The 12,637-nt window shown below is 41.7% G+C and overlaps 1 protein-coding gene across 1 annotated transcript in view; it reads left to right on the top strand.

The window, feature by feature from the left end:
• GDF10 (growth differentiation factor 10) overlaps positions 1 to 8,999 on the top strand; it is a 57,777-nt gene extending 48,778 nt beyond the window's left edge. Inside the window, exon 3 of the mRNA XM_082268220.1 lies at positions 8,582 to 8,999. Coding sequence (XP_082124346.1) covers positions 8,582 to 8,773 — 192 coding nt within the window. The 3' untranslated portion in view covers positions 8,774 to 8,999. The remainder of the gene's footprint in view (positions 1 to 8,581) is intronic.
• Positions 9,000 to 12,637: the final 3,638 nt, after the last annotated feature.

Here is a 12,637-nt window from a genome sequence, read left to right as displayed (position 1 = left end):
TGTGCAGTGCCATTTGTCCTCCAAACGTGGTGTGTATTATGGCATCCAAAGAGTTCAATTTTGGCCTCATCTGACCAGGCTATATCCTCCCAGTATTTCACAGGCTTGTCTAAATGTTGTGCAGCAAACTTTAAATGACATCCTTCGACATGCTTTTTCTTCAGCAATGGAGTCTTGCATGGTGAGCGTGCATACAGGCCATGGCAGTTGAGTGCATTACCTATTATTTTCTTTGAAACAATTGTACACTGAACAAAATTATAAATGCAACACTTTTTTTCCCCCCATTTTTCATGAGCTAAACTCAAAGATCTAAGACGTTTTCTATGTACACAAAAAGCCTATTTCTCTCAAAAATTGTTCACAAATCTGACTAAATCTGTGTTAGTGAGCACTTCTCCTTTGCTGAGATAATCCATCCACCTCACAGGTGTGGCATATCAAGATGCCGGTTAGACAGGTGTGCCTTAGGCTGGCCACAGTAAAAGGTAGCTCTAAAATGTGCAGTTTTATCACAAAGCACAATGCCATAGATGTCGCAAGTTTTGAGGGAGCGTGCATTTCTCATGCTGGCTGCAGGAATGTCCATCAGAGCTGTTGCCCGTGAATTGAATGTTCATTTTTCTACCATAAGCCGTCTCCAAAGGCGTTTCAGAGAATTTGGCAGTACATCCAACCAGCCTCAAAACCGCAGACCACGTGTCACCACACCAGCCCAGGACCTCCACATCCAGCATCTTCACCTCCAAGATCACCAGAGACCAGCCACCCGGACAGCTGCTGCAACAATCGGTTTGCATAACCACAGAATTTCTGCACAAACTGTCAGAAACCGTCAACCTGACTGCGGTTCCTCATCGTAACTGACTTGAGTGGGTGGGCAAATGCTCACATTCAATGGCGTCTGGCACTTTGGAGAGGTGTTCTCTTCACAGATGAATCCCGTTTTTTTTGGATCTTTGAGTTCAACTCATGAAAAATGGGGGCAAAAACAAGTGTTGCATTTATAATTTTGTTCAGTATACCTGCTAATTCCAGGTCTTTCTGAAGCTCTCCACAAGTGGCCCTTGGCTCTTGGACAAATCTTCTGATCATTCTTTTCACTCCTATATCAGAAATCTTGGCAGGAGCACCTGGTCGTGACGGGTTTATGATGAAATTATGTTCTTTCCACTTCAGGATTTTGGCTCCAACAGTGCTCACTTGAACATTCAGAAGTTTAGACATTTTTCTGTAACCAGTGCCATCAGTATATTTTGCAACAATAAGCTTGCAAAGGTCTTGAGAGATCTCTTAAGGCCCGTACACACGTACCGATCGTCGGCATACAAACGTCGGTGGACGAAGGATCTGCCGATTGTACGCGTGTTAGTATGGTGCCTCCGACAGATGTCTGCGCACAATCCGCGGACAAAAGTCTTTCTTGCAAACATGAAAATTTTTGTATGCCGACACCAGAACGGACAATTGTTTGCCTGTCAGTACAGAAATCAGCCGACAGACCGCAGATTTGCAAGACTGGGCATGCTCAGAAAATAAAAAACACAGGGAAAGTTAACCATTACATGACATCACTTCTGCAGTCAGCTGAAGTCTGCGGACAAAATTCTTGTGCTGTCCTTGTGCTGTCTTTGCACTTTTCAGCAGACACCGACATCCCGGGGAGAAAAGAGGAACATTTGTATGCCGACCATCGGTACGTGTGTACGGGGCTTTAGCATTTACCCATCATGAGATGTTTCTTTTGTGACACCTTTGTAATGAGACCCCTTTTTAAAGGCCATCAGTTGAGACTGAACCAGCTGATATAATTTGCACTGACAAGGGGCAGGATTGCTTTCTAATTACTAAAAGATTTCAGCTGGTGTCTTAGTTTTCCAAGACACCAGCTGAAATATTTTAGTAATTTTTCACCTCCTTTTCTTCATGTATTCAATACTTTTTCCATGTGTCATTTCATTTTATTGCACATAACCTCATTTCTGAACTTATTTGTTTTGGTTTCTTTGTATGTATCCATTGCATGGTTGTTACTGACATGTGGTGCAAATTTTAATGTCAATAGCACCTTTAGAGCCGGTTCACACTGAGGCGATCCGACTTCAGGGGGCAACCTGTGAAGTTGCGTGCACCGCTGTGCACCGCGACTTCGGTACGACTTGCAGGGACTTCACATAATGGAAGTCTATGCAAGTCGCTCCCAGGTCGCCCCCCGAAGTAGTACAGGACCCTTTTTCTAAGTCGGAGCAACTTGTGTCGCTCCTATTAGAATGGGTCCTGTACTACTCAATGGACCGCGACCAACCGCGACTTGTCAGGCTGACAAGTCGCCTGACAAGTCGCGCTAGTCCGAATGGGCTCTTAGAAATATATTTACCTAGAAAAATTATGACATGTTCAAATACTTAATTTACCCGCTGTGTTTGTGTATATATGGGGAGAGAAAAAAATTCCTGCGCTAAGTTAAATAAATGACAGTGTATTCGATATGAATTATGTGAGCAGCTAGCACCAAAATCAACTAACAGTGATCAATAACCAAAATCTTTACAAAAAGTGCAGCGCTAAAGTAATTTGAATAATAATGTGGCAAGTGGAGAACCACAAAAAATATATACAATATAAGCAAAATAGTGTCCAAAATACTGAATAAAGTCCCAAAACAGAAATGCAAATGAAAATGAATCCGCATGCAAGGTGTTGAGGAGAACAATCCTTTTCAGTGACACCCAGGGAAAAGTGGAGGATGGGGACACCTCTGTGCACAAGTATCACAAGCAGCTTACCAGAACTCCTTGGCTACTCAATTTAATGAGACAGCCTCTCCCAGCAAGATGTTATACCAATGTCACCAGCGGTTGTCAAGCTCCAATGCTTCATAATCACTCCATCATATAAGCATGAGTATATAAAAAGAATAAAAGCCCATAGCGTAATTCCGTAACATATAAAATCCAATTTATTAAAAGAATACTACTCACAGTGAGAAGGTAAAAAACAGGTACATAGAACAGTGCGGCGTCCCGCAATTGTCCAAAACAGCATCAAGCAATGTAAAGCAGCCGGCTCCGTAAGGGGGCGTGTGGACTTTGCATCTGGAGTCGCCAACGTTTCGTCATCAAAAGACTTCGTCACGCCCAGACGAAGTCTTTTGATGACGAAACGTTGGCGACTCCAGATGCAAAGTCCACACGCCCCCTTACGGAGCCGGCTGCTTTACATTGCTTGATGCTGTTTTGGACAATTGCGGGACGCCGCACTGTTCTATGTACCTGTTTTTTACCTTCTCACTGTGAGTAGTATTCTTTTAATAAATTGGTTTTTATATGTTACGGAATTACGCTATGGGCTTTTATTCTTTTTATATACTCATGCTTATATGATGGAGTGATTATGAAGCATTGGAGCTTGACAACCGCTGGTGACATTGGTATAACATCTTGCTGGGAGAGGCTGTCTCATTAAATTGAGTAGCCAAGGAGTTCTGGTAAGCTGCTTGTGATACTTGTGCACAGAGGTGTCCCCATCCTCCACTTTTCCCTGGGTGTCACTGAAAAGGATTGTTCTCCTCAACACCTTGCATGCGGATTCATTTTCATTTGCATTTCTGTTTTGGGACTTTATTCAGTATTTTGGACACTATTTTGCTTATATTGTATATTTTTTTTGTGGTTCTCCACTTGCCACATTATTATTCAAATTACTTTAGCGCTGCACTTTTTGTAAAGAGTTTGTGTATATATATATATATATATATATTATATATATATATATAAATATATATATATATATACACACACTACATTGTCAAAAGTATTAGGACGCCTGACTTTACACGCACATGAACTATAATGGTATCCCAGTCTTAGTTTGTAGGGTTCAGTATTGAGTTGGCCCACCCTTTGCAGCTATAACAGCTTCAACTCTTCTGGGAAGGCTGTCCACAAGGTTTAGGAATGTGTTTATGGGAATGTTTGACCATTCTTCCAGAAGCGCATTTGTGAGGTCAGGCACTGATGTTGAACAAGAAGGTCTGGCTTGCAGTCTCCGCTCTAATTCATCCCAAAGGTGTTCTACCGGGTTGAGATCAGGACTCTGTGCAGGCCAGTCAAATCATAAAATGAGTGCACTGATTAGGGAAATAAGGAAGACAAAATAAGAGAAAGAAGGGAGTAGTGAAGAGCGATAAAACAGAGGCAGAGAAAAACCATCTGTACCAGACTGTTGAATAAGCTCAGGCCCAAACTATGGCCCTCCAATTGTTTAGGAACTCCAATTCCCATCATGCTTAGTCATGTCCATGAATGTGAGTTTTACAATGCATCAGCTGAAGGACCATAGTTTGGAGATCCCTGGTCTAGGGGTTAGTTCATGCAACAAAACTTGGGAGCAGTATTTTTTTTGGGAAGAAATAGGTCATTTTAACCTCAGAATGATAAGGGTATTTGATATCTGCTAGAGTGTGTGTTTATTCAAGTAGTCTGAGCATAGACACTAAGCAGCCTATGTATAGTATCAAGCATTTGCTGTGTGGATGTCTTAAACATTCGTACAGGCACCACAAATGTCTGTTGTAATGTTTGTAATAAGATTATCTGCTTTAATCGTCAGCCCTAGGCAGTTGACATAATGCTGTATTTTTCTAGGTATTTCGAAATATCAGACATATACCCTGGAGCTCCTCACCATCCACACTATTGATTACTGACCTACAAGCTGACCTAGAGGTGCTAGCAATTGGGAAACTGAATAGAATGAGGTTTAATAGTCTTTTAAAAAAATATATATGTATATATTTACCTGCTCTGTGCAGTTGGTTTTGCTCAGGGCAGCCTGAATCCTCCTTTTCTCAGGTCCCTCTTCGGCTCTCCTGGCCTCCCTCCTGTTGAGTGCCCCTACAGCAAGCAGCTTGCTGTGGGGGCACCTGAGCCGAGGCACAGCTCCCAGAACTGCGGTTTGGCCCTGCCCCCTCTCTTCTGATTGGCTAACTGACTTTGATTGACAGCCATGGAAGCCAATGGTTCTGCGGCTGTGTCTCAGCCTATCAGGAGGGAGAGTCCCGGACGGCCGAGGGACTCGTGAGATGGGGCTCAGGTAAGTATTAGGGGGGCTGAGGGAGGCTGCTGCACACAGAAGGCTTTTTATCCTAATGCATAGAATGCATTAAACATACGCAGTTAGGGGATAAAAACATAAATGCATCATACAATCGCTCGGGATAAGTTTAGGTAAATCATTGATACAGAATGCTGATGTCTTTGTTAGAGAGGGAATATTTGATGTAGAGCAGTGACTTATGGAATTGTGGACAATATTTACACGTTACCTAGGTTTGTCACCCACACATGGTGAGGGTTTATGTCTATATTTATGCCTTATATGGGTAACGACTTTTTGTTTCCTCAGAATCTTGATAAGTCCTGTCCTTGATCCTGGAGCCCAGAGGACTTGTAGAGCTTTGGGTGGCATAGAGCCCCATTTTGAGGTCCATATTGTACGTAGTAGCCTGACCTCATCATTAGTCTCAACTGTATACAGGCCTTTATATACAGTGCCTTGTGAAAGTATTCGGCCCCCTTGAACTTTTCGACCTTTTGCCACATTTCAGGCTTCAAACATAAAGATATAAAACTGTAATTTTTTGTCAAGAATCAACAAGTGGGACACAATCATGAAATGGAACGAAATTTATTGGATATTTCAAACTTTTTTAGCAAATAAAAAACTGAAAAATTGGGCGTGCAAAATTATTCAGCCCCCTTAAGTTAATACTTTGTAGCACCACCTTTTGCTGCGATTACAGCTGTAAGTCTCTATCAGTTTTGCACATCGAGGGACTGAAATTTTTGCCCATTCCTCCTTTCAAAACAGCTCGAGCTCAGTGAGGTTGGATGGAGAGCGTTTGTGAACAGCAGTTTTCAGTTCTTTCCACAGATTCTCGATTGGATTCAGGTCTGGACTTTGACTTGGCCATTCTAACACCTGGATATGTTTATTTGTGAACCATTCCATTGTAGATTTTGCTTTATGTTTTGGATCATTGTCTTGTTGGAAGACAAATCTCCGTCCCAGTCTCAGGTCTTTTGCAGACTCCGGTTTTCTTCCAGAATGGTCCTGTATTTGGCTCCATCCATCTTCCCATCAATTTTAACCATCTTCCCTGTCCCTGCTGAAGAAAAGCAGGCCCAAACCATGATGCTGCCACCACCATGTTTGACAGTGGGGATGGTGTGTTCAGGGTGATGAGCTGTGTTGCTTTTACGCCAAACACAACGTTTTGCATTGTTGCCAAAAAGTTTGATTTTGGTTTCATCTGACCAGAGCACCTTCTTCCACATGTTTGGTGTGTCTCCCAGGTGGCTTGTGGCAAACTTTAAACGACACTTTTTATGAATATCTTTAAGAAATGGCTTTCTTCTTGCCACTCTTCCATAAAGGCCAGATTTGTGCAGTATATGACTGATTGTTGTTATGGTCAGAGTCTCCCACCTCAGCTGTAGATCTCTGCAGTTCATCCAGAGTGATCATGGGCCTCTTGGCTGCATCTCTGATCAGTCTTCTCCTTGTATGAGCTGAAAGTTTAGAGGTATGGCCAGGTCTTCGTAGATTTGCAGGGGTCTGATACTCCTTCCATTTCAATATTATCGCTTGCACAGTGCTCCTTGGGATGTTTAAAGCTTGGGAAATCTTTTTGTATCCAAATCTGGCTTTAAACTTCTCCACAACAGTATCTCGGACCTGCCTGGTGTGTTCCTTGTTCTTCATGATGCTCTCTGCGCTTTAAACGGACCTCTGAGACTATCACAGTGCAGGTGCATTTATACGGAGACTTGATTACACACAGATGGATTCTATTAATCATCATTAGTCATTTAGGTCAACATTGGATCATTCAGAGATCCTCACTGACATTCTAGAGAGAGTTTGCTGCACTGAAAGTAAAGGGGCTGAATAATTTTGCACGACCAATTTTTCAGTTTTTTATTTGTTAACAAAGTTTGAAATATCCAATAAATTTTGTTACACTTCATGATTGTGTCCCACTTGTTGTTGATTCTTCACCAAAAATTACAGTTTTATATCTTTATGTTTGAAGCCTGAAATGTGGCAAAAGGTCGCAAAGTTCAAGGGGGCCGAATACTTTCACAATGCACTGTATGTGAGCTAACTAATGCTCAGGGCTCTCTCTCTGCTGTGGGAGTCTGCTGCTGAGTGAAAAGGCTTACTGATGACAGAACACTAAAGGTGCAACTGTTTGTTTAGGGAAACCCATTGGGGGTCACCCAGTTAATAAGAAACTGACATTAGTTTAGGTACCCTGCACAACAGTGGATTTACATTTCCCTGTTCTAACAAAACTAAAGAAAAAAATGTATCTATAGATACTATATTGTTGCCTCAGCTTGGTGCATAATGCCAAAGAATGTTAATCTGCACACCTTTGGTGAATGTGACATAAGCTCCTGAATTGATATATATTGTAATCAACTGCAGGTTTGAAGGCTTAAAATAGACATTGTCACTTTGCCACTTTAGGGAGGCTAGCTGCTAATAGTCCACATCCCTCAAACAATCACATTGCTTCATTGACTGCTATGGTAGTCCACCCTGGGTAAGCTCCAATGCCCTGTAGTGTCAAAGCTTATCTAAGTGGATGTCATTACTGCCCTTTCCCAGGTAATAAACTCTGGGTGGGTATTGAGGAGAACCAAATACACAGCCAATGTATTTGGGAGGAAAGGCCTCCCCATGTGTCAGTGTTCCTGTCTGGGGATTAGCTGCTAGCAACCTCCTCTATACCCAGAGGCCATGCTCAATTTGAGTAACTGGCTTTTGATGGAGCTAAAAGACAGCAGGGAAATGGTGATGGGTGTGTATGGCTTGCTTGGGGAAGGGGTTGCTTTCAGCAGACACTACATTTTCAGGGGAGGACTGGGGCAGGGGGGCAATTGCCCCCTGGGCCGCTCTGATGCCCTGTAAAAAGGCTGCACAACTTCTGCCACAGACATGCCTAAAGGATTCCTTGTGAAGACAGAGCACAGGCCCCCCTCACCCAGCATGGATGGTGTAAACTGTGTCTGAGCAGAGGCCGGTTCCATACCCCACTGGAGCCTCTCCTCCCCTGGCCAGCCCAAACCGGCTGTCCCAGTTCCCCCCAACCGCCCCCTGCTGGCCAGGTGGTGATTTTGGATTCAGCCAGTGAGTAGAGAGAGTACCTGGAGCGTAGATTCAGCCTGGAATGAGGGTCAGGAGGATGACGGGAAGAGGGAGAGTGAGAGGGGGTCGAGTCGCTGCACCATGGACTTCTGGTTTGTATTTGCCCCCTGGGCCGAAAGTTGCCAGTCTGCCCCTGTTCATTTTTCACTAAAAAGGCAAAGTAACAGTGTCTTTTAGGCAGTTGCATTGGTTACTGTTTATTTATATCATATTTTATCATTACACCTCTGGTGTCTGATGTGTTCATCAATTTGTTCACTGCTCACTTCAGTGAAGTCTAGTGTTAGACAGTTTTTTATTCAAGAACTTTGGAATTTCTCTAACAGATATACATCTGATCCTTCTGCTTTATTTTTCTCAACAGGTTGTCCGACCTTCAAACCATGCAACCATTCAGAGCATTGTCAAGGCAGTAGGGATAATACCTGGGGTCCCCGAGCCCTGTTGTACATCTGACAAAATGAATTCTCTCAGTGTTCTTTTCTTGGATGAAAGCCGAAACGTGGTGTTGAAAATCTACCCCAACATGTCTGTAGAGAGTTGCTCCTGCAGATAATCAACCAAGAAACCTATGTACAAACTTCTATTGCCAGCAGGTCATGGACAGTTGAGGCCTGTAGTCATTGGCTGCCCTAAATCAACCCTTCTGAACAAGGATTGCTAGGGGATCAACAATTACAGGAACATTCCAGGCAAAAACATTTAAATACCTTCATGTGCCCCTGGACACATAAAGTTCTTGGTCAGTAATTTTGTGGTATAAGAGCAGAGACTAGTCCATTCTCACTGAAGAAGCATGTATCTGGATGTGGATTTTTCTTGACTGGTTTCAAATAATTTAATTGTGTTAATATAGGTCATTGAGATTTATGATCGTAAGTGATTATCAACGTTAAAAAATTAAAGTACAATGAACTGCATGTAACTGCACATCGCAGTTGCTTTTATTTATTTTTTTTGCATCATTATCACTTATGGGTACTTCTAACCATGAAAGTGGAAATTCCAATCAAGTATACATAGCTTAGAAGAGTTGTGAAAACGTGCATAGTTGATTGCAAGGGGGTGATGATGTAATCGGAGCTGCAAGGTTTCCTCCGTAGTGTCTAGGTCCATTTTAGCCAGCTCTGAAGCTCGCAGATTTACAGCATAACATAAGTATTGGGGTAAAAAGGAGGGGGTCTAACAATAGACAAGGCAGGCCCTGTGGAGAAGTATGTGCCAGAGAGCCACCTAATAGCTAGTGAGAAGAAGGGAAACTTTTATTGTCAGATTATGTTTCTTCCTTAATTAATAAGTGTTTGACATTTGTACAGTGCAGAATATAGAAGCCATTAAAACATTTGCTTTGCCAAACTTTTTAAACAAACTTACAGTTATTATCACACAGCCTCTTTAAGCCTTAAAGCCCAACCTCAGGCAGTTTCTAAAAAAATTAAATGTGTCCGTTCCCAACATGTATTCCATTCCAGTCGTAACGACCAGTCTCTTGAAGCTCCTCTTCTTTGCCCATCTCTAACTGATCTTGATCTCATTAGGTACAACGCAGTTCCAACTGACATTTTTTGGTCCTGCATTGTACATATGGATGAGGTGTGCTCAATGCATTCCTAGGGAAAGAAGATTGGACCTCTGGCTTTCACAGGACTGTCCCCAACATGTATTCCATTCCAGTCGCAACGACCAGTCTCCTGAAGCTGCTCTTCTTTACCCATCTCTAACTGATCTTGATCTCATTAGGTACAATGCAGTTCCAACTGCCATTTCTGGTCCTGCATTGTACATATGGATGAGGTGTGCTCAATGCATTCCTAGGAAAAGAAGATTGGACCTCTGGCTTTCACAGGACTGTCCCCAACATGTATTCCATTCCAGTCGCAATGACCAGTCTCCTGAAGCTGCTCTTCTTTGCCCATCTCTAACTGATCTTGATCTCATTAGGTACAATGCAGTTCCAACTGCCATTTCTGGTCCTGCATTGTGCATATGGATGAGGTGTGCTCACTGCATTCCTAGGAGAAGAATATGTGACCTCTGGCTTTCATAGGACTGTCCCCAACATGTATTCCATTCCACTCGAAACGACCAGTCTCCTGAAGCTGCTCTTCTTTACCCATCTCTAACTGAACTTGATCTCATTAGGTACAATGCAGTTCCAACTGCCATTTCTGGTCCTGCATTGTGCATATGGATGGGGTGTGCTCACTGCATTCCTAGGAGAAGAAGATTGGACCTCTGGCTTTCACAGGACTGTCCCCAACATGTACTCCAGTCCAGTCGCAACAACCAGTCTCCTGAAGCTGCTCTTCTTTGCCCATCTCTAACTGATCTTGATCTTATTAGGTACAATGCAGTTCCAACTGCCATTTCTGGTCCTGCATTGTACATATGGATGAGGTGTGCTCACTGCATTCCTGGGAGAAGAAGACTGGACCTATGGCTTTCACAGGACCATGGGTTAAGATAAGTAATATTCTCTGTTAATACCCCTTCTCTAGAAAAAAAGATCAGTACAGGAAGGGGAACATTTAATTTTTTGAGAGGCTGCCTAGAGTTTTGCTTAAGGAGGTGAATGCAAATATTTTAATCCCTCCTTTGCCCAGTAAAATTTTAAAATATACAAATCAAATTCAGACTAAGCCAATTTCTCACTGTTTCACGTGCCCAAAGTTTACATTCGTTTGAACAAGCATATGGGTTAGTCGTCATCTAAAAATGACCATACACTATATGGCCATACATAAACTACTATACATCCTAATAGTACAATCTACTTTAGACCTATTAATAACTATGGGCCAGTCTGACTGGGCATATTTATAAAGCAGTGAATGTGACATTGACTTCTGGTAAATCAATCACTGTGATTTAAAACACATACACCAGGAAGATTTACCTGCAGGGAATGTTTGGTGAATTTTAAATTCACTGCTTTCTAAATATATCCCCTAAATGAATATTGTATACTGTAATCTAAAAGAGATTGTGCAGATATCGTACAATCAAATTTTAAAGTTCAGCTTAAGGTTTGTATTTCGGAATTCGATAAGGATAGTTGGGAATACAGAATTTGATATAAAAGAACACCAACCAATTAAATTGAAGGAGATTTAACTTGGAAGATAAACCTATTTACAGAACTAAAGGTTTAATATTTTGCTGCATTAATGTAATATATATATTTTATTGTAGGAAAAATTTGATTGAAGTATTGATAAAAGAGAACAGTTTTTCTATTTTTAACTATGGAATTTAGACCTTTTTTTACCATTATCAAACTTAATATTTAAATCTTTTAGATAAAATATTAAATGAATGTCATTTTATTTAATTAGAAAAATAATGCATAGCCTTAAATATATGTATTCTTTTTTTTTATTTTTATTTTTTACTGTTACAGGATAGCTTTCACAGATATCAATATTTAATACATATGTTGCTTAGCATAATAAAATAGAGCTTCTGATCTTCCTATCTGTAAAATATTTAAATTCCTCAGGTTGCATAGACTCATAAACTATGCGATAGGCAGTTGTGCCGTACCAAACAATACAAGGCACTTTAGAATTTTTTTTTTTCACTTTTTATTGAAAACGTCTAATTGGATAACTTTTGAGCTTATTTGGGCTTATTTAGTAAATCAACAAGTGATATTGGAAGTGAATTTACCCTTAACAGCCATCAACTAGCCAAATATAAACAGTTGTTAAAGGTAACCTACAGTGTTATAATATGCGACAGTGACTGAAAAGCATGTTAGCGTCTTTCTATTATGCAAGAATTATGCGAGAAACCTGTTAGTTAATTTGAATACAAATGGATTGCACCCGAAAAAAGATGGGCAGAAGTCTTTCGTGTCAGTGGAGGTCTTTTTTTTTTTAGTTTCTGTTGGTGCCGTTGGCGTCATGATTGACGATGGATTGATATCGGGAGACGTTGTTTTTTTTTTTTTTTTAACAAAGGACCTTTCAAAAACTATGTTTGTGTTTTTTTTTCTATGTGACACTTTTTTGGTGAATGGGTAGGGGTACGATGTACCCCATACTCATTCACATGGGGGGCTGGGATTCTGATAAGCCCCTCACCCGCAGACCCCCACAGCCCAGGGTTGTGGGGAAGATGCCCTTGTCCCCATCAACATGGGCACAAGGTGATTTGGGGTGGGGGTAGAAGAGCCTCCTCTGCCCCAAAGCACTCTGCCATGTTGAGGGCATGCGGCTTGGTATGGTTCAGGAGGGAGGCACTCACTCGTTCCCTTCCTTTCCTGACCTGTATGCTTGGATAAGGGTCTGTTCGGGATTTTGGGAAGGAATCCCACGCCATTATTAAAAAAAAAAATTGCCGTGGGGTTCCCATCCCCATGCCAATTTTTCACAATTTTTTTTATTGCCAGCGATGCTTGTTTTTACATTCAGCTGTC

This window comes from Pelophylax lessonae (assembly GCF_965119305.1).
Source record: "Pelophylax lessonae genome assembly, chromosome: 9".
Lineage (NCBI taxonomy): Eukaryota > Metazoa > Chordata > Amphibia > Anura > Ranidae > Pelophylax > Pelophylax lessonae.
The sequence above is the reverse complement of the archived record's forward strand: the minus strand, read 5'-3'. Positions and strand labels throughout refer to the sequence as shown.